Source organism: Macrotis lagotis, chromosome 4, assembly GCF_037893015.1.
Source record: "Macrotis lagotis isolate mMagLag1 chromosome 4, bilby.v1.9.chrom.fasta, whole genome shotgun sequence".
Taxonomy (NCBI): domain Eukaryota; kingdom Metazoa; phylum Chordata; class Mammalia; order Peramelemorphia; family Peramelidae; genus Macrotis; species Macrotis lagotis.
In genome coordinates this window covers 181,110,121-181,134,579 of record NC_133661.1, presented here as the reverse complement: position 1 = coordinate 181,134,579, position 24,459 = coordinate 181,110,121, and the positions used below count along the sequence as shown (strand labels likewise).

Genomic DNA, 24,459 nt, shown 5'->3' with positions numbered 1-24,459 from the left:
CGCGCCTCGGAGCGGCGGGAGGTCCCGAACACCTTCGACCCCGGCGCGGCGGGGGCGTGCCCGGGGGGCGGGGCCCGGCCCGGGAAGACGCCCCCTTGCTCCCGGCGGGCGGCCGTCGCGGAGCTATGACGGAGGCTCCGCCGCGCCGAACCGCCCCGGGGAGACTCGCCGAGGAGCCGCCGAGCTGGGACCGGGACGCCGGCGGGGCCGTGGCCGGGGTCCCCGAGCCACTCCTGCGCGCGCGCCCATGGGGGTGCGCCCACACTCCCCGCAGAAGCGCGGCGTCGGCCGGGGCCGGGGCGGGGGCCGGGGCCGGGGCCGGGGCGGGGGCCGGGGCCGGCCGAGGGCCGAGCCGGGCCCCGACCCGCACCCTCGCCCGGCCCCCGAGGCGCTCACCTACTTTCGCCGGGCCCTGGAAGCGCTGAAGGAGGCGCCCGAGGCCGGGGAGGAGCGCGGTACGGGGCGGCCCGGGGCAGGGCGGGGGGCACCGGCGTGGGGGGGAGGGGAGGGCGCCCCCGCCACCAAGCTGTTCATTTTCTAGAGCTTTTGATACGAAACGTGCTGAAGGAGGTGGAGACGCAGGCCCTGGCCCTGGCCACGGACAGGGCCGGCAGCGGGATGCTGCAGGAGCTGCTGCGCCGCAGCCCCCCGGGGCCCCTGAGCCGCCTGCTGGCCGCCCTCCTGCCGCACGTCCGCCGGCTGGCCTGCCACCGAAGCGGGGCCCACGTCCTGCAGAGCCTCCTGCTGCAGCTGGCCCGGCTGCCCGGGGCCCTGGCCGCCGCGGAGGACAGAGACGGAACGGACCGAGAGCCCGGGACTCCGGAGGCGCTGGTGCTGGAGCTGGCGGCGGAGGTGCGGCGAGCCTTGGGCCTCTACAGCGGAGACACCCACGGCAGCTTCGTGGTCAGGACTCTCCTACAGGTGCTGGGGGGGGACCATCTTGGAGTCTGACGTGGGCAGACCCCGAGGCCCCCAGTCCCTCGGTGAGTTCTGAGGGGGGGAGGTGATGTTGGGTCATGAGGGGACCTCCCAGGGTCGCAGTTCACGCGGGGGAGGGAAAGGGGTTCCTTTCGTCTTAGTTTGGAGGCTCCTACAATAGAGGGGGAAAAAACAAGCTGACTTCTAAACCTCTTTTAGCTTCTTTAAGTATAACCCATGTTTGTTCATCCGTGGAAATTCCCAGTCTGTTTGTTATTTTATAAAGCCCCACGTTCTTGCCTTTACTTTAGATGGGCAGCGGGTGTCTGTTCGGGAATGGAAGCCAGCCACTTTTGAGGTTCCTGATTCCTTTTTGAGGTGCTTACAAGAACTGAGTTCCTGTTTCCTGAAGGATATTTCTGGTGAGAGGGCTTAAATGGGAAAACAGAACAAGAAAACATATTTGCAAGGGAAGAGATTAACATGGAGGGAGGCACTGCCCCAGGCCCTTGAAAGGGGACCTAGGCAGGTAACTACGATTCTCCCTGAAGCTATTGTTTTCATTTTTTTTTATTCTGTTTCCTTTTGGGGAATGAGGGTGAGCAAATCATCTGTGTCAGAGAAATTCTATATGTTCTTGTCCTGTCCAATAGTGTTCATCACTGACAAGGTCTCCAGTTTCTGCCTCCAAGTAGCGCTCCAGGTACTACATCAGAAACTTCCCAAGGCTTGTGCCCATCTTTGTGATTCTGTGATCACGTACCTGAGTAGCCGAAACTCTGCAGCTGATGGCAGGTTAGTGGAAAGCTTCCAACCTTCACAAGTTGGTAGTCAGGATGTTTCATACTACACAGGATGGAGTAGAAATTAATTTGAATTTATTGCCATTTCCCTGTCCTTAGCCCCTTGCTGCTATTCCTTCGGGACCAGACAAGCTCCAGACTGCTAGAACAGGTATTGCTGACGTCAGAACCTTCACGGCTGCAGAGCATCTTTGAGGATCACTTCCAGGGGCAGCTTCAGGCCCTCGCTTCACATCCTATTGCCAACTTCCCCTTGCAACGTTTACTTGATGCCATTACTACCCCTCAGTTGGTAAGTGTGGTAGGATAGAGAGTGGGCAAATGGAAAACCTGGGGAGTTGGGTTAAGAATGTGAAGTTGGGTAAGAAAGTTGAATTGTACTTTGAGGAGTGGTTAGTGATTAATTTTATGTTATTTTTCCCCCTCAGCTGTCCCAAGTATTTGAGGAATTGAGTCCTGCCCTGGAAGCTGTGTTGGCACAAGGCCACCCAGGTGTAGTCATTGCCTTGGTGGGTGCCTGCCGTAGAGTTGGGGCTCATCAGGCCCAGATTCTGCAATTGCTGCTGGAGGTAGGTGAAGTATAGCCTAGACTTCTGCCAGTCTCCTTTTTTTCATATTTCCTCCCCTTTCAGACCTTATCCCATATTTATTCTTTTCCTTTCTGGCCCCAAGGGCTCCCATGGCCTAACAGCTCACAAAGTGGAAAGAAAAATGAGACCCAGTGAAGGCACAAATATAGGCCAGAACTCACTGTCTTAAACAAACAGCAAGATTTCAAATTCAGAAGGGATCTCAGAGGCTAACAGATCCAACCCTTACCCAAGAATACCAAGGATCCCTAAAATCCCTTTCATCTTAGTGCCAAGTAGTCATCCAGTTTTTGCTGAATACTCTAGGGAGGAGAGACAACACTAGTACCAAAGCAGTCCCTGGCATTTTCTAATGATTCCAAATCTTGGAAAGTTTTTTCTTACATTAAGCAAAAATTTATTTTTTTTGATAGCTTCTTCCCCTTTTCCTACTTCTTCCCTATGGGACCAAGTCTGGTCTTTCCACATGACAGTTCTTTAGATAATGGAAATATTATGAATTTTCCCTAAGTCTTCTCTTCTGTTAATTAATACTAGTTTATTCAATGATTCCTCAGATAGTATGTCCTTCCTTTTCTTTACTGTATTGTTTACCCTCTAGATCAGGGCTATCTAAAATACTGGGCTGCAATGTAATTTTATTCAGCTCCCAGTGAGTTTATGAAATGCTTTAATAAACGAAACTGAGCTTCTACAAACCTCTCTTTAAAATGGCAAATCAAAATATATTGTCTATTTTTCGATAAAAACTTTTAAAAGTAAGGTTGGGGGGCAGCTCAGTAGTGAAGTGGATAGAGCACTGGTCCTGGAGTCAGGAGGACTTGAACTCAAGCAAGTCACTTAACTCCACTGCTTTGCCAAAAAAAAAAAAACAGTAAGGTTGGACAACCCTGTTCTAGATTTCCTTTTTTTTTTTTCGTCATCAGCAGATTTGATAAAAGTGCAATTTTTACTTTTTTTTCCAAATCATAGATAACATGTTGACTAATTCCAGGCCAAGGATAGATCATTTTAGTACTCTACTACACATTTCTTCACAAGGATAAATGTGCTTTAAATACTTTGTCAAATTCTGTAGAATAGCAGTTCTCAAAATTGTGCTCTTAGGACCCCTTGACACTCTTATTAAAGACCCCTTCTACCCCCACAAAGAGCTTTTGCTTAAGTGAGTTATATTGATATTTACTGCCTTAGAAATGAGAATATTCACTATTGTTATGAAAATAGTTTTGACTTTGAAGACCCTCTGAGAGGCTCTCAGAGAACTCCCCCCTCCCCCAGCATTGCTCAACTACACAGTAGCCTTGGTCTGTAGCATTCTCCTAATTCATGATTCTATTTAAAAATGAAATTAGATTGGAAAAGGCATCATTTGTTCTTATTGTAGCCATCCTAGCCCTTAATTATTACCATTTCCCTTTCTAACTGCTCAAAAATCACCCATTTAGTAATACATTTTAAAATTTATAGGCCATTGCTTGGCCTATAATTTGTAGACTTTATCTTTTAGCCATTTTCCTCCTTTTGGTAAATCATTATATTCACCCTTCCTTGAGTACTTGTTATACTTTCCTATTCCCCATAATCTTTGTTTTTGTTTTTTTGTTTTTTTAGATTTTTGCAAGGCAGTAAGGTTAAGTGGCTTGCCCAAGGCCACACAGCTAGGTAATTATTAAGTGTCTGAGGCCAGATTTGAACTCAGGTACTCCTGACTCCAGGGCAGGTGCTTTATTCACTGTGCCACCTAGCCACCCCTTCCCCATAATCTTTGAAGATTCACAAAAACTGTTGACTTGTTTGATTATTGTCTCTTCCCTCATTTTTCTTTCTTTCTTCTCCATGAGTCAGTGTTCTGTTCTCTTCAGTCCAAAGGTTTTTTTTTTAGAAAAGGAAATAGAAGTAAAGTTAAAATTGAGTTATTCTTTCTTGCCCATTCCTTTTACCATTCACCATGAACATCAGTCTTCCTTATCTTCTTCCTGCCCTCCATCATAACTAAAAAGAAATTTTTGTTTCTCTCAATATTCTTCTGCAACAACCTCAGTTTTTATTATGAACTTCAATGCTCCTTACATTCTTCTTTATTTGCTCCTGTTCAACTTTCCATTCAAGAAGCAGAGTATCAGACACTTAGGCACTTAATAAAGGCCTCATGATTGATTCATTTAAGAAAATCTGAGTTGTTTACCCCTCTGAAGTCACAGTATTTTTAGATTTCTTTTTTAGAATTTCTTTTTTTTTTATTAAAGATATTTGACTTTTTCAATTTTCCCCCAATCTTCCTTCCTTCCCCCCAACCCCCACGGAAAGCTAGAATTTCTTTTTTTCTTTTAGAATTTTATTTTTCACAATTCCCCACATGTCTCTGACTTTTTCAACAGAATTTTCACATTGATTCCTGTTTATTCTATCTCTGAATTCTTTAAAATATGATTCCCCCCCCCAAAAAAATAAGGGTATGTCAGACTGCCTGACCTTTTTTTCAGATTTCATATAATGAATTCTAAAATTGGGTGATCTCTTGCTTGTTTCTCATCATATCTATTTAAATTTCTCTTTGTCAGAACCTTGTCTAGAGAAGCAGTTAACCATTTTTTAAAATTACATTTTAAAGAGTGAAGTCATTTAGAAAAATCAAGATTTTATCAGCTGCTTTAATTTTTTTTCCCCTTTGCTAGTGAGACCTTCAGCATAGATCCAGCTAGCTGAATCCTCCCATCATTAGTAGATCATGCCTCTGCCAAGTTTGTCATGTTTCTTACACTTCTAATGCCTCCTCTCTGGGTGGTCTGCTATATATTCCTCTGATGATATTACTTCTGTTTCTCCACTCTTAATTCTCACTCAGGTTCTTTTACCACCCTGCTTCTCCCTACAAATTTTTAAATTTCTTCGTTTGAACTTGTCTTCTTAATATAAACTACTACATTACTGCTCCTTTGATGAATTTTGTTCCTTTTAGAATAAAGGTCATTTTTTTATTCCTTATTTCATTCATGGCATAGTCCAGTGCTACCGAATCTGATCAAATTTGCCTTTCCATAATAATATCTGTAGTTTATCCTGTTCATCCTTTGTGTATTAGTAAAAAGACAATTGAAGCCATGGAGTTTTTAAAAAATGAGTTTTAATTGATCTTTTGTTTTTTACATCACTATAGTTTCAGTATAATTCCTCCTCAGAGCTATCTCATTTAATAAATAGTATTTTAAAGCCAAAAATAAAAGAGGAAAAAATCCAACTTATCTATAAATTGAAAAAGTCTTAAAATATGGGTAATAATTAACACTTTTGGACCTTTTACCTTAGCATATGGGTGGAATGGGAGTATTTTCTTAAATCTTTTCTTTTGAGTATGCTAGTTTTTTAAAATAATTTTGCAATACTTCCTTTTACTTTTCAATGTTTATGGTTTTTTCTTTCTTACATTGTTGTGGTCATTGTTGTGTACAATTTTTTCTTGTCTCTACATACTTCACTTTGTATCAGTTAATGATGTATTCATCATATTCATGTTTTCTTACAGGACAGTAATACTGATTCCCATAATTTGTTTAGTCATTCCTCAGTTAATGGGCATCTGATTTGTTTCTAATCCTTTGCTTTCACAAAAAGTATTACCGTAAACATTGTATAGGGTTAGTTTCTTCTTATCAATTAAATCTTAAAAATGATCTTCTTGTGATATAACCCAGTATTGGAATTATTGAATCAAAGGGATACATTTGCATAATTTCAAACGGTTTTTCAAAATGATTATGCTGATTCAGAGCTCAAACTATGCAAGTGTGCCTATTTTCCCCCAACTTCTCCAACACTGTTGCTTTCTTTTGTCATTTTTACCTTTTTGTACAGTATGAGTTGAAATTTCACTTGTTTTGATTTGTATTTCTTGTTATTAGTGATTTAAAGTATTCTTTTATGAGGTTGTTGATAGTTGGAAGTTCTTTTCCTGAGAAAAATTTGTTCATATTCTTTGACACTTACCTATTGGGGAATGGAAGCCATGGAATTTTAATCTTGTTGTTCTTTGATATTTTCTTGTGAGTTCTCTTTTCTATGTTATTAAGTGCTTTGGCTTTGATGTTTGGTTTGGCCACTGCGTGGGTAATTTAAAGCCCTCTTGATCAGATTTGAAAAAGATTTCCAAGTAAATACATTTTTTTGGGCCCTTGTAAGATACATTTTATCCCCTACCAAAGGTTTAGAAATCCAAATTAATCAGCTATTTACTTACAGTCCATAGTAGTGATGAAAACTCCTTGTGCCCTCAGGGTTTTCAGTGACTTACTCAGAATTTCATAATCATCAGTGCTTTCCTGTTTGCTTTGGATAGGATCATATATCCCCACATAAATTACTCTGAACAGGAAGGTAATCAGTTTAAAAAATCTTGAGAGATTATTAATTGTCCAGGGAACATGTCCTGGAGAGAGAACAGTTAGCTGTTCACTGTTCAAAATGTCAGTCCAGTGAGTAGCTGACTCTTTCTTTTCTTTGCTTCTTCTGGATTTTACTTTATGACCTCTCTCCTAATAGCATCTGTGTTTTCACATCTTTTTTTTTTTTTGGCAAGGCAATGGGGTTAAGTGGCTTGCCCAAGGCCACACAGCTAGGTAATTATTAAGTGTCTGAGGCCAGATTTGAACTCAGGTACTCCTGACTCCAGGGCTGGTGCTTTATCCACTGTGCCACCTAGCCACCCCGTTTCCACATCTTTTACTGGAACACTTGAAGTACCTTCTCTGTGGAGTTCCCAACTTACCCTTCTGCTGCAGGAGTAGCATTGTATTGTTATTTAGCTCCAAATGTTCAATGTTCATTCTTCCCTTTCTTCTCTGTCACATAATTTGAATGTCCAGCTTCCTGATGAGTTAAGATTCTGCTCTGCTTCTTCCTTCCCTCCTCCCTCCCTCCCTCCCTCCCTTCCTTCCTTCCAGAGAAGACTTTAAATTTTGCTCTGTTTCTTTCCTTTCTGTCTTCTTTCTTGGAATCTGAATGTACAGTTACCTTTAGTTATGTTTTAGCATATTCCATTCCTTCTAATGCAAACAGATATCCTCAAGGAATTTTATTACTAATACTACTGTAGCTAAATTTTAATTACCTTCCCCATCTCACTTTCTTTGTTCCTCCATGTCTAGTTCTTCTGCTTCTCGGATATATCTTTGTATTTCTCTGCTGCTTTGCTTTCTGATCCCCCTTAGCTGGGATTCTTAATCCTTTTTGTATCATGATTCCTTTAAAAATTTGGTGAAGCCTACAGACCCCTTCTCATAATATTATTTTAAATGCATAAAAAGATATTGACCTTTGCCTTAAAGTGTCTGGAGAGTTTTTAGATCTGTAGTGTAACCCTTCTTTTCATACCTATAGGCATTCCACTGTGCAGAACCCCCATCTCGGCAGGTGGCATGTGTACCCCTCTTTGGCTCCCTGACAGCCTATGAGGTATACTATGGACTAGAGGAAGAAGATGTACCTTCTGAACACAAGGTGAGGTGGGATTTCTGAATGGCTAACAAAAGAAGCAGATTTCCTTATTCTTGGAAGAAACTTGTATTTTAAATCCTTGACTATAGAGGTTGTAAAGTCCTTGGATTTTTGAGTTAAAATAACTGAAGTTGGGAATAGATCTTACTTGACATTTCTGACCCCAGATTTTATATTCCTTTTTTTTACCAGGTAGAGATGGCTGCAGCCCAGCCCCTGGGGGAAGTGACTGTACCTGGGTCATTGTTGCTTCAGCACTTGCTACACTTCTCAACCCTGGGCCCTGTGCTTCGAAGTCTGACTTCTATGGAAGGTCTACAGCTTCTGGCTCTGGCTCAAAGCCCTGCTGGTTCCCATGTTCTGGACGCTGTGCTGACGAGCTCTACTGTGACCAGAAAACAGCGTCGCAGAATCCTACAACCTCTCCAGGTCAGGCTTCTTGTTTCCTTCCTTCGTTTCTCGTCTGGTTCAGACTTCCAGCTTTTCACTTAAGATGCCCTTCTCATTGCCTGTTTTTGTTTTTTTAGTTTTTTTTTTTTTTTGCAAGGCAAATGGGGTTAAGTGGCTTGCCCAAGGCCACACAGCTAGGTAATTATTAAGTGTCTGAGACTGGATTTGAACCTAGATACTCCTGACTCCAGGGCTGGTGCTTTATCCATTGCACCACCTAGCCACTCTCATTGCCTGTTTTGACTGAAACCTCTTGACTATTTTTGGTGCAGGACAAACCCCTTTGGGAACCACTGTTTGCCTCCTATGCCTTTTTTACCTTCCTCCTCATAGCTGTCCTGAGACCTTTTCTCCTGTTTTTCTCCCTCCCCAGGGACACTATGTTGCTCTGGCCTGCAGTCGTCATGGTAGTCGAGTGCTGGATGCCATTTGGAATGGAGCAACTTTGGGGGCTCGTAAGGAGATTGCTACTGAGTTGGGTAAGTTCTTGAGCTGCTTCTTGTCTTTCCTTTTTCTCATCCAAAGCTTCTGGTCACCTGTGGGGATGGGGTTGAACACTAGATAATAAGGATGGTCTGGACTTTCACTCTGCAAACTTGCTACCTGCAGCCCAAGTTTCTTTCTTACCTTTTGAGTTTCAGGGGAAGTGAATTGTCACTTCATTCTGGGAACCTGCTTCAGGGTGAAAAGCTAGGAAACCTAGCTACCTAGTTTGATTTTGATGTTGGAAGTGGTTTTCTTCACAGGGGAAAAGAACCAGGAACTGATGAGAGATCCCTTTGGCCATCATGTGGCCCGAAATGTAGCACTGGGCACTTTTCTGAAGAGAAGAGGAGACTGGGAACAGCAACAAGGGGCAGTGGCCAAACGGAGAAAAGCCCTGACCAACATACTTGGAGACTGAGGCCTTTGGACTTGGGATGGAGTAGTGGTGGGAGGAGGAGGAGGAACTGGCTTAATTTGACTCAGAAATTCTAATAGTAAATATTTTTCTATTTTTATTGGAAATGAGATTTGTGTCAGTTTTTTTACCTTTTCCATGGGAGAGGTAAGATGGCATTAAAGGGAAAAGAGAATGGGGTCCTTTGGTGACATACAGGGAGAATTCATCATCCTGGGGTGCTCAGGGATAGGGAGAAGAGTTAGTAGAGAATTTAGGATATAGTCCCTTGGTCAATAGAGGCTACTGTAGCTAGGGATGAAGGGTATTGGGGTCTCTATAGGAAACAAGGCTGAATAGAGAATAGCAAGTGTAGATGTTAATGGAAACTACATCCAGTTTAGCAGCAGGTGCAAGTAAGGAGACCATGTCCTCTCTGTTCCACTCTGAAATCCATCTCCTAGAGATGGAGGATGAGGCAGAGTACTTAATAGGTATGGAGCCGGCGTTGATGTTGCCACTGCTCTGCACCTTCCAGTATGTGGCGAAGGGTGGATGCAACACCCAGTAGCATGTTTCCCAAGCCGTGCAGGAGTGTGGACGTCCACCGCAGGAGCTCTCTAAATAGAGAAGTCGAGGGAAGGAAATCAGAAGGGTGGGGGGAAGCCACTGGCCAGTCTTAGAGGTGAGCAGAGTTTAAAGTGTTATTCACTGACCTGAGCACCTTCTTGGGACCAAGTCCTTGAAAATCGCAGCTCATGGAGTAGAGCCCATAGAATGTGGCCTTGACATTGAGGCTACCAAAGAGGTCCCGAGGGTTCTGCTTATACACGTCAAATGTGATACTGGCAATGTCCTTGCTGTGCTTTGGCTTCTCCCGGCCCAGACCGTATGAGAGTACCCCGCTCTAGAAGGGTATCATTACGATTAATTGAGCCTCCTGACAAACCACCTCAAGTCCTAAAAACAGCCTTAGTTAGATCTACAAACCCTTGAACTTCCATAACTTTTTCCCTCATGGTCCCCCCACATATACATTGCCTAATTTCCCTATCTACTTATCCATCTTAACACCATTCCCCTGGGATCCCTCTTTAGGTTAAAATAGCAGCTAGTAGGTTATCCAATCAGTGATGGGAGGCTGGGCAAGATGGGAATGTAGGAGTGACAGGTGACATAACATCCTTGTGAGTAGCACACTCACTTTGATAGGGCTCCAGTTCTGTCCGGACTCCAGGACCATCAGGCTTGTATCATCCTCCAGCATCTGGAAGAATTCTTCATTGTCTACACTTGTTCCATCTTCCTCTAACACCAGTGTTAGTACACCACTCAGTAGTAAGGTCTCCAGAGCCTATCCAGGAAAGCGGTAGGGCAAAAGATAACATCAATCTTCTCTCTTCAACCATCCTTTGTAATCTGTGGGTCAGTTTTGAACCCCATCTAGCCTTAAATACTACTAATTGTGTTTTTTTCCTACCGCTTCTGTGGTTCTTTCTACCTCTTCCCTGCAAAGGCCTGCCAGGAAATTGTCTAGAATCAATAGAGGTTCTGTTTTCTCTTACCAGCCAAGCATGTGCATTTGCTAGCTTCCCCTGCTTTTAATAGTCACTATGTCTGACATTTACGCTCCTAACCCACATATATACACACAGCTGGATCTAACAGTACCAAGAAATGTCCAGTCCCTTAGAACAACTGGATGCAGTATTCCCAACTGCTGCCCAAGCCAGATTTAAATGTTAATAACACAATAGAACATAATGTTAAATGAGATTTTCTAAATCAATAGATGGACATCAGGAATCTTTATTACTTATGAATGAACCGTGCATTTATTTATTGGCCTCTAGAAGTTACTTAGCTTTCTCTGCTGCTTAATAGTCCAGTTGTCTTTCTCTGCCTCTGAGCATGATAAGGACAGCTAGATAATATAAAGGGACTGGAGTCAGGAAACTCTTGTGTCCAAATACCAGCTATTTGCTAGCTATATGACCCTGGTCAAGTCCCACAACCCTATGTATCTCGGTTTCCCCATCTGTAAAATGAGCTGGAGAAAGGAATCACAAACCACTCAAATATCTTTGCCAAAAAAACCCCAAATGGAGTCACAAAAGCTTGGACATGACTGAACAACAGAAATGATGGTTCCTAATTCAATTTGAAGAGGCAACATAGTACAGGGGAAGAACTCTTGGTAGAGAGCCAAAGGATCTGGGTTCAAATTTAGACTCTGCTCCTTAATATCTACATGATTTTAGACAAGAGGCAACCTTTCTACTTTCTGCTTCATCTTTTAAAAAAGTTGGTCTATGATATTTGATATCTCTCCCAGTTCTAAATCTATTCATGACAACAGGGTCTCTTGCTTTAGGCTTCTCTTTGCAACCTGTCTTCCAACTTTGTACTCAACTGAAACCTCTCTTCCACCAAAGTTCTCTTTAATTGCCAAATCTGATGGCCTATTCTCAGGTCTCATCTTTCTTCACCTCTGTAGCATTTGAGAATGTAAAGCACCCTTTCCCCTTGGATACTTTTGCTGAGTTATAGTGACTGCTCACTTCTGGTTTTTTATTGGTTCATCATCGATCCCTTAACTGTGTTCTCTCTCTCTCTCTCTCTCTCTCTCTCTCTCTCTCTCTCTCTCTCTCTCTCTCTCTCTCTCTCTCTCTCTCCCCTCTCCTCTCCTCTCCTTTTCACTTTCTTTTCTTTCTCCTTTCTTCTCTCTCTCTGATCTTATCAGTTCCCCTAGATTTAATTATCTTATTGGTGCAATTCACAGGTCAACCAAAACGCATCCTAAAACAGTTTCTCTGACTTTTAGTCCCACATCACCAAATGTCCTTTCAAACTGGATGTCCTATAGACATTTCAAACTCAACATAGAACTCATTGTTTTTCCTCCACTTCATCCATACACAGTCACCTCTCTTTCCAAATTTCCTATTCAGTTTAGCACCAATCTTGTAACCTTGGTGTTATCCTTGACTCATTCTCCCTCACCCTATATATTCAAGCAGCTGTCTAATCTTTTTATTTCTACCTTAACACTTCTTGTATCCACCTCCTCACTCCTCATTTCTTGCTTTTGGCCTGCATCATCTCTATTTGACCATGTAATAGATTCCTAATTGATCTCTTTGCTCTCCTTACAGATGACAAAAGAATTTTTCTTTAAGTACAATCAATAAACTTCAGTGGCCCCCTACTGCTTTAGGAAAAAATATAAATTCTTTCATTTGACTATAAACTTCACACCAATAGGTTGGTATTGAACTATCTTATCTTGGGAAAATCCTCAGGTAGTCACCTAGGGTATAACACAAAGGGAGAATAAATAAGATAATATTTCTTTAAAATTTTTAAATTTGAATTAAATTTAATTAAAATGTAATAATTTAAAATTTTAAAAACAAGTAGGTCTCAGCCTATCTTTTCAGGCCCATTTATACATTATTCCCCTTCCAAGAAATCATCCAAAAAACTACTGGAAACAATTAGCAATTTTAGCAAAGTTGCAGGATATATAAAATAAACCCTCATAAATCCTCAACCTTTCTATATATGACTAGCAAGATACAGCAGGAAGAGCTAGAAAGAGAAATCCCATTCAACGTAACCTCAGACAATATAAAATAGCTGGGAGTCTATTTACCAAGACAGACTCAGAAACTTTTTGAAAACAATTATAAAACACTTCTCACACAAATTAAATCAGATTTAAATAACTGGGCAAATGTCAACTGCTCATGGATAGGTAGAGCTAATATAATAAAAATGACAATTCTACCTAAACTACCTGTTTAGTGCCCTGCCGATCAAAATTCCAAAAAATTACTTTAATGAGTTAGAAAAAGTTGTAAGTAAATTCATATGGAGAAATAAAAGTCAAGAATTTCCAGGAATTTAATGAAAAAAGTGCAAAAGAAGGGTGCTTAGCCCTACCTGATTTAAAATTATATTATAAAGCATCAGTCATCAAAACTGTTTGGTATTGGCTAAGAAATAGTGGTGGACCAGTTGAATAGACTAGGTGCAATAGTAGGAAACGATTATAGTAGTCTGCTGTTTGATAAACCCAAAGAGTCCAGCTATTGGGATAAAAACTCTCTCTTTGATAAAAACTGCTGGAAAATACATTATTCCCCTTCCTACTCTTAATAGTCCAGTCAAAGTGTTTTTCTCTTAGTAATTCACACTGTATAATCAACCTCAGGTTGCCATGCCTGCAATGTAACCCTCTTCACCTTTACTTCAAGACTTAGCTCAAGCAGCAACTTCTAGATGAAGCCTTTTCTGATCTCATCAAATGTGTTCACCTTCCCTAACTTGTATTTAACTATCTTATATTTATTATATATTTATTCCATATTCATATATATATGTTATTTCTTCCCTCCCTGCCTCTTCCCTATCCCTCAATTAAATGTCAGCAGTACCTAGAACATAATTGCTTAATAAATGTTTGTTGGTTATTTGATTGATCCCTAAACTCGAGTACAATCTCCCCTACAGTGTTTTATACCTCTCACTTTCATATTGTCATTTTAAAATCTTTTAAATTCTACTTTTATGAATATATTTTTCTACTCTCAGTTTTGTTGATGTTTTGTTTTGTATTACATATAATTAAAGATTACTCCTGATTTGTGGTAAAACTAATAATATAGTGAAAGTTGAAGAAAGTTCATGGAACATTTCATATCTCTAGCATCCCTCCCTACCTTTCATTAAAAAACAAAACCCAAAACAACATAAATTTATCTTTTCTTCTACTCTCCATCCCATTGGGGGGCAAAAAGCAATTTCTTGTAACAAGTATCCTTTATCAAGCAAAACAAACTCCCAAGTGACTGCTCATAAAATATTTGTCTCATTCTGCACCCCAAATTTCTCTGTAATGAAAGTATGTTTGTATATCTTTTTAACTATACTATCTCCTGTTCTCACCATTCTTTGGTGGATCTATGAATAAGAAGATAGGTTTTCAGGTCCTACTCACTTTGTCTAACAGTTCTTGGCGAGTGGCAGCTGTTAGACCTTTTCGAGTGGCCCTTTTATGGTCACAAACACGGAAGGGACGCTGGGGTGGGGGAGCTGAAGCCCAGACTCGGCGACCAAACTCAGAACCCACACTGGATACTGACCTGGGAGTCAGGGGGGGAAAAAGGTCAAAAATGATCAGCACAGAATAAAGTGAATAGAGCCACAAGTATTGGGGAAAAAATAGGTGGAAGGTAAGGGGGGAAGAGGGAGGGATGGTTTTGAATTAGGCTTATAAAGGAAAATAAAAGATTAAAATACCATAGTGGGTAGATAGGCAACTTGAAGAGGTAGGTGAGGGGAGAGTATAATCATTATAGAGATATGAGGTAAAAAGTGGTAGTGCTAAATAGGAGAGAGAATGCTGGCATGCATAGGATGGTCTGGATGGTGTACCTGGGAGCAAACAAGAGGGGATATTTCTGGCCAGCCCATAGTCCAGTTCATACTCCATATTGTTAGCTAATGTTGGGAGGAAGTATGAGAAGAGAGGGGGTAATAGGAAAGAGCCTACCTGAGAATAGAAGTGGGATTCAAGGCTGAGATATAGTCCTTGGCCTTGGTGTATTCCATGATCAGGTTAGGTGGTAGCAGGACCACTGCCTCCTACAGTTCTCTCTAGGGGTTTCCTCTCTAGAAGGTCTGATTCAGAATTCTGACTTGGTCTGACGCTCAGATGTTGTGGATTTCTATGACCAGGCTGGGGAATTAAGCACCAGAAGAACTAGTGAGTGAGTCAGGGTCGGACTCTGGCCCCCATGCCTGGACAGGAAGTAGGACAAAGTCCAAGAGGGCTGGGACTTGGGGGAAGAGAAAGGGGGAGGGGCCTGGGGGGAGTTTGTGGAACTCTCCCGGAGGGTGAGACCTGGATGTTCTTGAGCTAAAAATGAGAAGGGGGAGGGGCACTGAGTAAGAGGGAAATGGGAAAAGTAAGCAGTGATTTTATGGTGCTTATTATACATGTTTTTTGGGGAGGTATTTGTAGGAATAGTTTCTGCTTAGTGACCTGGCTGGGCCCCCAACCTATTCTCCCCCACTAATGGCCTTCTGTTTGTTGTGGAACTTGCTTCCACTTTCTGGAAATGTTAAAAACTACAATTTTCAAGGAAAAGTGGAATGAGAGTCTACAGACTTAGGACAACAAAGTCATTTGTCATTAAGCCATTTTTCAGTTGTGTCTGACCCCATTTACTTTGCCATCTAATTGGCCTTAACATAAGGTGACTGGTATGTAAGAGGAATAGAAATGTTTGTCACTGTCCAGGAAGCAATTGAAAATAAAAGTCTGAATACCTTTAGGAAAGTCAAAACACCAAGGCTCCTGGTTTGCGTAATATCAGTCTGTCTATAAGAGCATTTACTGTCTGCTAAGACTGCTGCTGAGAATACAAAGAAAGGCAAAATCAGTCCCTGCTCTTGGTCAAGTAGCTCACATTCTAATGGAAGACCATATACAAACAATTTTGTAAAAACAATATATGTACAAGATAGGTAATTATAGAGAGAGAAATCTGGGATACTAAGCTGGCACAGTGTTTAGAGTGCTGGAACTGGAGTGAGGAAAACTCTTCTTGAGTTCAAATCTGACTTCTTACTGTGTGTCCCTGGGCAAGTCACTTAACCTTGTTTGCCTCAGTTTCCTAATCTGTAAACTGAGTTGGAGGCAAGCTACTCCAATATCTTCCCTGAGAAAACTCCAAATGAAAAGTCATACAACAGAGGGAAAACAAGAGGGGTGGAATTGGGGGAGGGGAAGGAGAAGGGAGAGGATTTAAAATGAATCTTTAGGTTCTTTTCCTTTGATCAATTAGTTAATTATTCCAATTATATAACATTCATTTCTGCAAAATTTTCTCCTCCCTCCTAAGTTAGCAAGCAATCTGATAGAGGTTATACATGCACAATCATGTCATAAGTATTTCCATATTAGTCATACTGTGAAAGAAGAATCAGAAAAACCATGAGAAAGAAAAAACAAAAAAAAAATTTTAAAAAGTGAAATATTCTTTGATCTGCTCTCAGATTGCATAGTTCTTTCTCTGGTTATGGATGGCATTTTCCATCACAATTCCTTTAGAAGTTATCAGTGCATTGTCAAAAAAGAGCTAAATACATTACAACTGATCATCACACAAAGTTGCTATTACTATGTACAATGTTCAGCTTATATCATCCAGCATCAGGTCTTGTAAGTGTTTCTAGGTCTTTTTGAAATCAGCCTGCTCATAACCTCTTACAGAACAATAATTTTCCATTACATTCATACACCACAACCTGTTCAGCCATTCTTCATTTAGTTAATGGCGATCCCCATAACCTCCACCTTTTTGTTACCACAAAAAGAGCTACTATGAATATCTTTGTACATGTGGGTCTCTTTCTGTCTCCCATGATCTCTTTGGGATAAGACCTAGTAGGGCACTATTGAATCAAAAGGCATGTACAGTTCTATAGCACTTTGGACATAATTCCAAATTGCTCTCCAGAATAGTTGTATCAGTTGAATTGAATCTTGAAGAGAAGGAGGGAGATCACACCAGGCATGGGTAATTCTCCCTAAAATCTTTTCCTTAGGCTCTGAGCTTAATCCCTTGACTTTCTCATGTAAATGTGCTCTTGAATTAGTCTTTGAGAGACCTGGATTCAAATTCAAGCTACTCTGCTTACTACATATGATTTTAGCCAACACATTTAATTGTTTTCAGACCCCTATTTCTTCATTTAGAACAGGAGAGTGTTGCACTTCTTAAATCTTATGACTTGAGAGAAGCCTAGGAATCCTCTCTTTTTCCCTAAGATACTACATAGGCCCTTGATAAATGTTGAATTGAAGCTCTAATCTTATTTCTTACATATATGCCAAATTAGACTGCTTCCTGTTCATTCTATTTACTCATTATATCATTCCAGGGATTCCCTCTTCCTCCTTTGTCCTTTATCTGAATCCTACCCACTCTTCAAACTCTAATTCAAGTATCACCTTCTCAAAGCCCTTCCCACCCTCAAGTGAACTCTCTCTCCAGTGGTGTGACATTTGACCTGCTAGATGACATTTAAGAATTAGGTATGTTATTATTTGTTGACCAGTGTATGTTTTGTTTCAACAAATAGATTTTAAACTCCTTGAGGTCAGGAACTGCGTTTTATACCTTTTAAAAATATCTTCCACAGACTGTAACACAAAGGTTTGCAAATGGTAGGTACTCAGTGAATGTTTGAATTGAACCCAATTGCTTGATTTCACAAGAGCTTGACTAGTAGAATTCGAGGTTGGGAAGTAGGTCATTAACCCAAATTGGAGAACAGTGGAATGGAAAGATAGGGGGAGGAATGGATTTGGATTCCCTTTTTTGTACTTCTTCCCTCACCACACAAAAGGGAGATGTAAAAACTGAGGAATGCACAGAAGTATGGATGGGGGCGGCAAGGGAAGTGGAGGCAGAAATTCGGTCATTTAAGGGGGAGGACAAGGAATGAGGCTCAGTTCACACATCCCTGACCAAGGAACTTTATCAGCACCCCCTCAGTTCATCCTGTTTCCTGGGGAAGGCGGAGCCCTCTTTTTCACGCCTAGACTTGCAGGCGTTCAGGGTAGGGAGGGGTAGCAGGATCGACTCAGGGATGAGCTCCACCCGAATTCCCCCAAGTTCCACCTGTCCTAGTGCCAGCCCAGGAGAAGCCGACAGGCTTAGTACCTGAACAGTCCCTCTTGGTCACCTTTCGCTTTTTTTTCTGGGGTCATCTAGTTTCGCTCCCCCAGCAATGCTCTCTCCGATGGGTGAGTCTCCCAGTTCTCTCCCTCTTTCACAGAGTAACTTCCAGATCAGATCTCCTGTGATCCGAGAGTCTACTTAGAGTCGTAAGGGGAACAGGACCCTTGGGTTGTAAGGAGGGAGCACGGGTCCCTTGGACCTTGGGGTGGAAGGAAGGGTTAAGAACCGAATATCTGAATTCTAGGAAAGAAAGTGGGGGACTGAAGGAGGCGATGGGCAGGATAGGTCCCAAGGAATGAAGTTCCAAGAGGAGATTTGAGATTGGGAGACCTCCGAATTCCAGGGAAGGGAAGGGAAGGGTAGGGTGGCACCGCGGCAAGAAGGATAAGAGGCCCCGGGGGAGCGTGTTTTCCCTAAATCTTGCCACTCCATACAGTGCCTCCCACCTCCCGGGATGGAGACTCCCTGCTTCCAGCTCCCGGGCAATGAGACTCTTTTGAGCTCCCCGGCCTCGCGGGCCACGGGCACGGTGTTCTTGCTGCTGGCCGCTCTCCTGGGGCTGCCCGGCAACGGCTTCGTGGTGTGGAGCCTGGTGGGCTGGAGGCCAGCGCGGGGAAGGCCCCTGGCGGCCACCCTGGTCCTGCACTTGGCCTTGGCCGACGGCGCGGTCCTGCTGCTCACCCCACTCTTCGTGGCTTTCCTGGCTGGCCAGGCTTGGCCCCTGGGCCCCGCGGGCTGCAAGGCCGTGTACTACGTGTGTTCGGTCAGCATGTACGCCAGCGTCCTGCTCACCGCCCTGCTCAGCCTGCAGCGCTGCCTGGCCGTCACCCGACCCTTCCTGGCTCCCACCCTGCGCAGCCCGACGTTGGCCCGATACCTGCTGCTCGGGCTCTGGCTCACGGCCCTGCTCCTGGCGGTGCCCGCGCCCATCTACCGACACCTGTGGCGGGGACGCGTGTGCCAGCTGTGCCACTCTTCACACAGCGAGGCCGCCACCCACCTGCTCCTGGAAACCCTGACGGCCTTCGTGCTGCCCTTCGGCTTGGTCCTGGGCTGCTACGGAATCACCCTGGCCCGGCTGCGGAGCGGGCGCTGGGGGACCGGGAGGCAGGGCGTGCGCGCGGGCCGGCTGGTGAGCGCCATCGTGCTAGCTTTCGGCTTGCTCTGGGCTCCCTACCACGCCGTCAACTTGCTGCAAGCCGCAGCCGCCCTGGGCCACTTCCATGGGCCCCTGGCGAGGCTCGGAAGGGCGTGCCAGGCAGCCAGGGCCGGGGCCACGGCCTTGGCTTTCTTCAGCTCCAGTGTCAACCCCATCCTCTACGTCTTTGCTGCTGGGGACCTTCTGCCCCGAGCCGGGCCCCGCTTCCTCACCCGACTCTTTGAAGGCTCCGGGGAGGCACGAGGTCGCTCCCACGAGGGTACCATGGAGCTACGATCTACCAGGCGCCTGGGAGGGGCCGGGCAGGGACGAGGGAATGGGGATCCGGGTGGAGGAGAGCAGGGGGACAGTTCAGACTGTAAAGGTTGAAGTCATCTGCCTACTTCTATTTCTCCGAAACCTCTTCTACAAACCGTTTGAACACCTCTTCCCCGGAATCCAGGGGTACTACCCCTCTACTCCAACCTGAAGTCCTTCCTGGCTCAGAGACTTGTCCTAAGAAGGATATTGTGCAATCCTAAATCCTGGGGAGCCACCCCAGGCCCACTGAACTCAGGGAGCAGGATTTGTTGTATGTGATTTATACCTGTGGATGTGCCTAGTTGTGCCAGAAATGTAGATTGTAAATACAATGGATAGCTATTTATATGCCCTTATGCATGTTATCTGAATGTTTTTCCAGACAACATAAAAATGCAAAGGGTGTTTGTTTTAAAGGTCACTCCTCTTTTCTTCTACTCCACACTGTCGGGCTAGGGATGGGCTGTCTTAGGGGAATTCCCTCTTTAGCACTGGGACTAGACAGCTACCTAAGGAGCAACACAGGAAAGTGCAAGATTTTTATAAATTCTTTTTAGTACCAGAAAATTCTGCTCTCCAAGGAGGCTCTAGGGTATTCTTTTTGCATTAATTTTTTTTTCAAATGAAGATCCACCTTTTCCCCCTCCCAATCCCTCCCTCCATTACTAAGAAAGCAAGAAAAGCAAAATTCTCCATCATATATGCATTTCCCCCCCCCTTATTTTCAATTACATGCAAAAAAGTTTTGAACATTTATATTTTTGCAAGTTTTTGAGTTCCACATTTTCCACTACCCTTCTGTTCCTGCCCCTCCCCATGGCAGCAATTTGTTGTAAGTTGTGTATGTAAAATCAAGCTTAATATATTTCTATATTAGTCAAACTGTGAAAGAAGGGGAAAACTATGAGAAAGAAAAAACATAAAAGAAATTTTAAAAAGTGAACCTAGTATGCTTTGCTCTATTTTCAAAATCTATACTTTTTCTTTGGATGTGGATGACATTTTCCTTAACAGATCTCTCAGTATTGTGCTTGATCACTGACCTGCTGAAAGGAGTTTCGTGGATTATAGTTGATCATCTAACAATGTTGCAGGATGTGTGATTAATGTTCTCCTGGTTCTGCTCACTTAATTCTGTATCAGTTCATTTAAGTCTTTCCATGCTTTTCTGATATCAGGCTGCTCATGATTTCTCACAGAAAAATAGTACTCCATAACATTCATATACCATAGCTAGTTCAGCCATTCTCCAATTGATAGGCATCCCCTCAATTTCTATTTCTTTGCTACTACAAAAAAGAGCATATGCATTTTGTTTTGATGGATTATTCAAATGTGAATTGATCTGTTACCATGACCCACCAAAACTCCTTCCTTTACTACTAGTATTTGCCTTATCAATGCAATTCAACATTTACTTAGGGCTACTATGTTCAAGACCCTGCAATGTGTTTTCTCACATTTCAATACATTTTCTCAACTTTCAAATTGATTTTTCTAAAGCTTGACCATGCCTCCTGTTGATGTCATAATCTCAGAAATATCAAAATGATGAGTAACCCAAAAGTCAATAGAAAGAACACAGTTTGTATCAATAGGCTGCAACATATTATCAGCAATGATTTTTGTTGGAGAAATTTTAGGAAAGACAACTAGGATCTCTAACTTGGAAAGTAAAATATCCTGGTCAGATAACCAAAACAAAAAAGAGGCAACTTGGATGATGGAAGATTTGGAAGTTTGTAATTTGTGTAGGTAAAGAGATGAAGTGGTGGATCTATCAAGGGAACATAAATGAAAGTATTGGAGCCATGTCACAGGAATGCAATTTTAAAACCTTGATTAGTGTGTACAATTAGCTTTGTTCTGTCTGATTCAGATGCAAAGTCTGAGTCTCTCTCTTCAACTTGACACCCTCTCCTTTCTACAGACCCCCAGTAAATATACATGTGCCTGGCATTCCATAGGGCTAGAACCAAGAGACAAGATATCATATTGAAATGGAAGTGTGAGCAGTGGGATGGGGTGTGTATGGAAAGGGTTTGGAAGGAGACACCCTAATAAAAGAGAATAGATGAAATATAGAAAGGAGAAAAAGGTGGAAATGGCTCTCATGTCTCAAAACAAAATTTGGGGTCAGTTTAGAAAGGGCAAAGTCTGCATCCTTTCCTGGCATTTTCTTTCCTTTCCCTTAGATTCTCCTATCTACTTTTTCTCACCCCTCATCCATAGATTTCCTGTACTTAAGTCTCCCAAACTTATTGAAACCAAGTGTCATTCCACTCTGGATTCAACCTAATTAATGAAATCAATGGAGGATAGTCTGAATCAAGTATATTTATAGTTTGCCTTTTTTTAAAATAAAGACATTTGTTTTATTTGACAACATTGGATTTTTATGCCACTAGGACACAGGCTCCATCAATCCCCTTAATTTTTTTCTTCTGCTCTTCTGATGGAGAACTTTGCCTTCTTGATGACTGGTTGCTTGGGGAGTTTTCCTTTTCCTAGGATTTTGTAGTACCCGGACCACACACCATCAATGATAGGGGCAAGCCTCTCCTCGTTTTGGGCCGTGTTAATCCTGGTCTGCTCATTGACTAGTGTCCACAGTTTATCAAGGTTGACAGTTGGGCAGTAGCTTTGGTTCTTCTTCAGGTGGTAGGACCTCAAACCAACTTTCCCGAAGTAACCTGGGTGATATTTGTCGAAGTTGATTCGATGATGGCGCAGCCCTCCCGCATTGCTGCGTCCTCGGGTGTTTTTGGTGCTTGCTGATGCCCCGTGGCCGTGGCTCTCCTGCCCACGGAGTTCCCGCGTCTTCCTTAGTAGGGATGGCATGTCGTTGGCCGGCGGAAAAGAGAAAAGGAAGCCAAGCTGTAAGTGTCTCCAGAAGAGCCTAGTTTGCTTAATTCTTAGTTATAATTTTACTCCACCTAGCTTGGTTTGGAACTTTTAAGGTCATCCAAACTCAAGCCCTATCAAGCTACAAGAATAAGCCAGGAACATACATAATAAAAAATCATCTCATTGGGGCTCAAAAGATTAGTAAAAGAATAGTTTTAAAGTAAAACCAGTCAGTGTTGGTGGTGTAGTGGTGAGTACAACTGCCTTCAAAGTAGCTGACCTGGCTTTTATTCCTGGCCTTTGCAATTAAAGTTTCGGGCACTAGGTGGCTCAGTGGGCAGCATGCTGAACCTGGACTCAGAAAGATAAATGTTCCTGAGCTCAAATGTGACCAAAGACTCTGACTAGCTGTGTGACCCTGGGCAAGTCACTGAACTCCACTCAGTTCATCGTCTATAAAGTGAACTGGGGAAGGAAACTGCAAACTATGCCAAGAAAACTTCGAAAATGGGGTAATGAAGAGTTGGAAATGAATGAAATGGCTGAACAACAAAACAATCAGTCAGCAAGCATTTATTAAGCTCTTTCTATGTCCCAGGAGGGGCAACTAAGTGGCACAGTGGATAGAAGGCTAGGACTGGAGTCAGGAAGACTCATCTTCCTGAGTTCAAATCTGCCTTCACACACTAGCTGGGTGACCCTGGACCAGTTACTTAACTGTGTTTGCCTCAGTTTCCCCATCTGTAAAATGAACTGGAAAAGAAATCTCTGTCAAGAAAACCCCAAATGGAGTTTTGGAGAGGTGAAAATGACTTAAAAAATGACATAACTTACAGATACTCCAGGAACTGTGCTAAGAGCTGATACTTGGATACTCTTTGGATTAGAATATCATTCCCCAAAATAGGGAGGGAAGCAATCTCTTCCAGTACACATGCTCTGGTGTGGGGGAGACATTTTCTTTGGTACAACCAAACCAAAGGGAAGGTATATCCATTCATGGACCATAGAGATCTCTTAGTATGTTTCTTTGAATAAGACTTTGGAAACCTGAATTGCTATTGTCCTGACTTTTCATTGCTTTTTGACATGACCATGTTTCTACATGACTCCGCTTTATTCTTTGAGTTTCTGTCTCCTGAAGAAATTTTCCTGTGCTGTAGAGACACAATGTCATAGGAATTAAGGTCTTAGAATCTTTAATTAGGCACATCCTTCAGTCATGGAGTCTTGTGGAATATGGGGTCTTTTCCCTTGGATCTACCTAGGATGAGTTACACTTGTGAACTTGCCAGGATAAAGGGTGGAGGAAAAAGTGACAAAGATAGAAATCTGCTACCACACATGTTCTATCCACATATCCAGCAATTACACACACACACATACACACATATACATTCATATTCACCTTTACATATAGGTATGGATATCTATATATCTATATCTATCTATCTATCTATCTAGATACATAAATACTTATACATATACTCTAGGATCTTCCCTCCTGCCTTTTCCTCTGTGACTATTGTGGTTAAAATTTGACAAAGAAAAAGGAGGAACCCCAAATGATTTTTAGCATGCTATGGATTTTCATGTGACATAAAATAAATCATGACACACGAATTGTTCAGATGCTTAGGCTGGAAAATGGTGCACTAAAACCCTGAGAGGTAAGAGGAGATAAAATATTCTGTGTCTAATTCTTGTTGGTGAGGAGGGAAGAAGAATTGAGAGGAAGGTCTAAGCGGTGTCATTTCACACTAATCTTTGATGTGATAGTCACTTTATTTTGTGGATTTTTTTTCCTATCTGTAAAATAAGAGAGTTGGGCCAGATGATCTCTGAAATCTTTTCCATTTTTCTTAATCCTAAAATGATCTCTAAACTCTTTCCATCTCTTAATCCTATAATCTTATGAAAATTACACTGTCTTTATTGACTGGCTTCTTTAGAAGTCATTTAGTTTTGGATGAGATGGTTTTTTTCCCCCAGCCCAGTTTGATAGGGCTCAACTATTCTTTAAGATTTTGGAAACAAAGATCTTGCACACTTCCACTATCACATTTTTACATTCACATACTGTATCTCTCATTGTTTGAAAATTGTCACATTGGACCTCAGTTCTTGTGGATTTAGTTCAAAGCCTTGCCTCATATCCTCTACCTGACTGTTATTTGGTCATTCTACCCACAATCCTCCAGTAATACAACAGATAACTGAGAAGGGTAAAATTACCCTGTAATCATCATTGCTTCCTACATTT

General features: G+C 42.6%; 3 protein-coding genes and 1 pseudogene across 3 annotated transcripts; 2 read left to right on the top strand and 2 right to left on the bottom strand.

Moving 5' to 3' along the window:
• The first annotated feature begins 176 nt into the window (after positions 1-176).
• On the top strand, positions 177-9,249 carry NOP9 (NOP9 nucleolar protein). Its single transcript, XM_074234784.1, is given in 11 exon segments — positions 177-455; positions 542-927; positions 929-983; positions 1,230-1,340; positions 1,572-1,713; positions 1,821-2,013; positions 2,150-2,290; positions 7,688-7,807; positions 7,997-8,233; positions 8,628-8,733; positions 9,001-9,249. Coding segments are annotated over 11 exon segments (1,857 nt in total). The 5' UTR covers positions 177-247; the 3' UTR covers positions 9,159-9,249.
• Positions 7,278-14,944, bottom strand: CIDEB (cell death inducing DFFA like effector b). The gene is made up of 5 exons (XM_074234786.1): positions 14,692-14,944; positions 14,137-14,281; positions 10,339-10,488; positions 9,851-10,041; positions 7,278-9,754 (listed from the first exon to the last, which is right to left on the bottom strand). The coding sequence occupies exons 1-5, from the start codon at positions 14,748-14,750 to the stop codon at positions 9,622-9,624; spliced, it is 678 nt and encodes a 225-aa protein (XP_074090887.1). The 5' UTR covers positions 14,751-14,944; the 3' UTR covers positions 7,278-9,621.
• A 2,880-nt stretch (positions 14,945-17,824) lies between these two features.
• Positions 17,825-20,399, top strand: LTB4R2 (leukotriene B4 receptor 2). Its single transcript, XM_074234780.1, has 2 exons — positions 17,825-17,955; positions 18,327-20,399. Exon 2 carries the CDS (start codon positions 18,345-18,347, stop codon positions 19,416-19,418), a length of 1,074 nt encoding a protein of 357 aa, XP_074090881.1. The 5' UTR covers positions 17,825-17,955; positions 18,327-18,344; the 3' UTR covers positions 19,419-20,399.
• A 1,278-nt stretch (positions 20,400-21,677) lies between these two features.
• Positions 21,678-22,190, bottom strand: LOC141521836 (large ribosomal subunit protein uL15 pseudogene; annotated as a pseudogene).
• Between the last annotated feature and the right edge of the window lie 2,269 nt (positions 22,191-24,459).

Bases quoted from the DNA above. Each gene is read 5' to 3' on its own strand.
- CIDEB (XM_074234786.1), bottom strand. From the start codon at position 14,750: ATGGAATACACCAAGGCCAAGGACTATATCTCAGCCTTGAATCCCACT. The intron at 10,042-10,338 runs GTGAGTGTGCTA...ATACCCTTCTAG, and splicing joins AGAACTGGAGCCCTATCAAA to AGCGGGGTACTCTCATACGG. The intron at 9,755-9,850 runs GTCAGTGAATAA...TTCTCTATTTAG, and splicing joins GGTCCCAAGAAGGTGCTCAG to AGAGCTCCTGCGGTGGACGT.
- LTB4R2 (XM_074234780.1), top strand. From the start codon at position 18,345: ATGGAGACTCCCTGCTTCCAGCTCCCGGGCAATGAGACTCTTTTGAGC.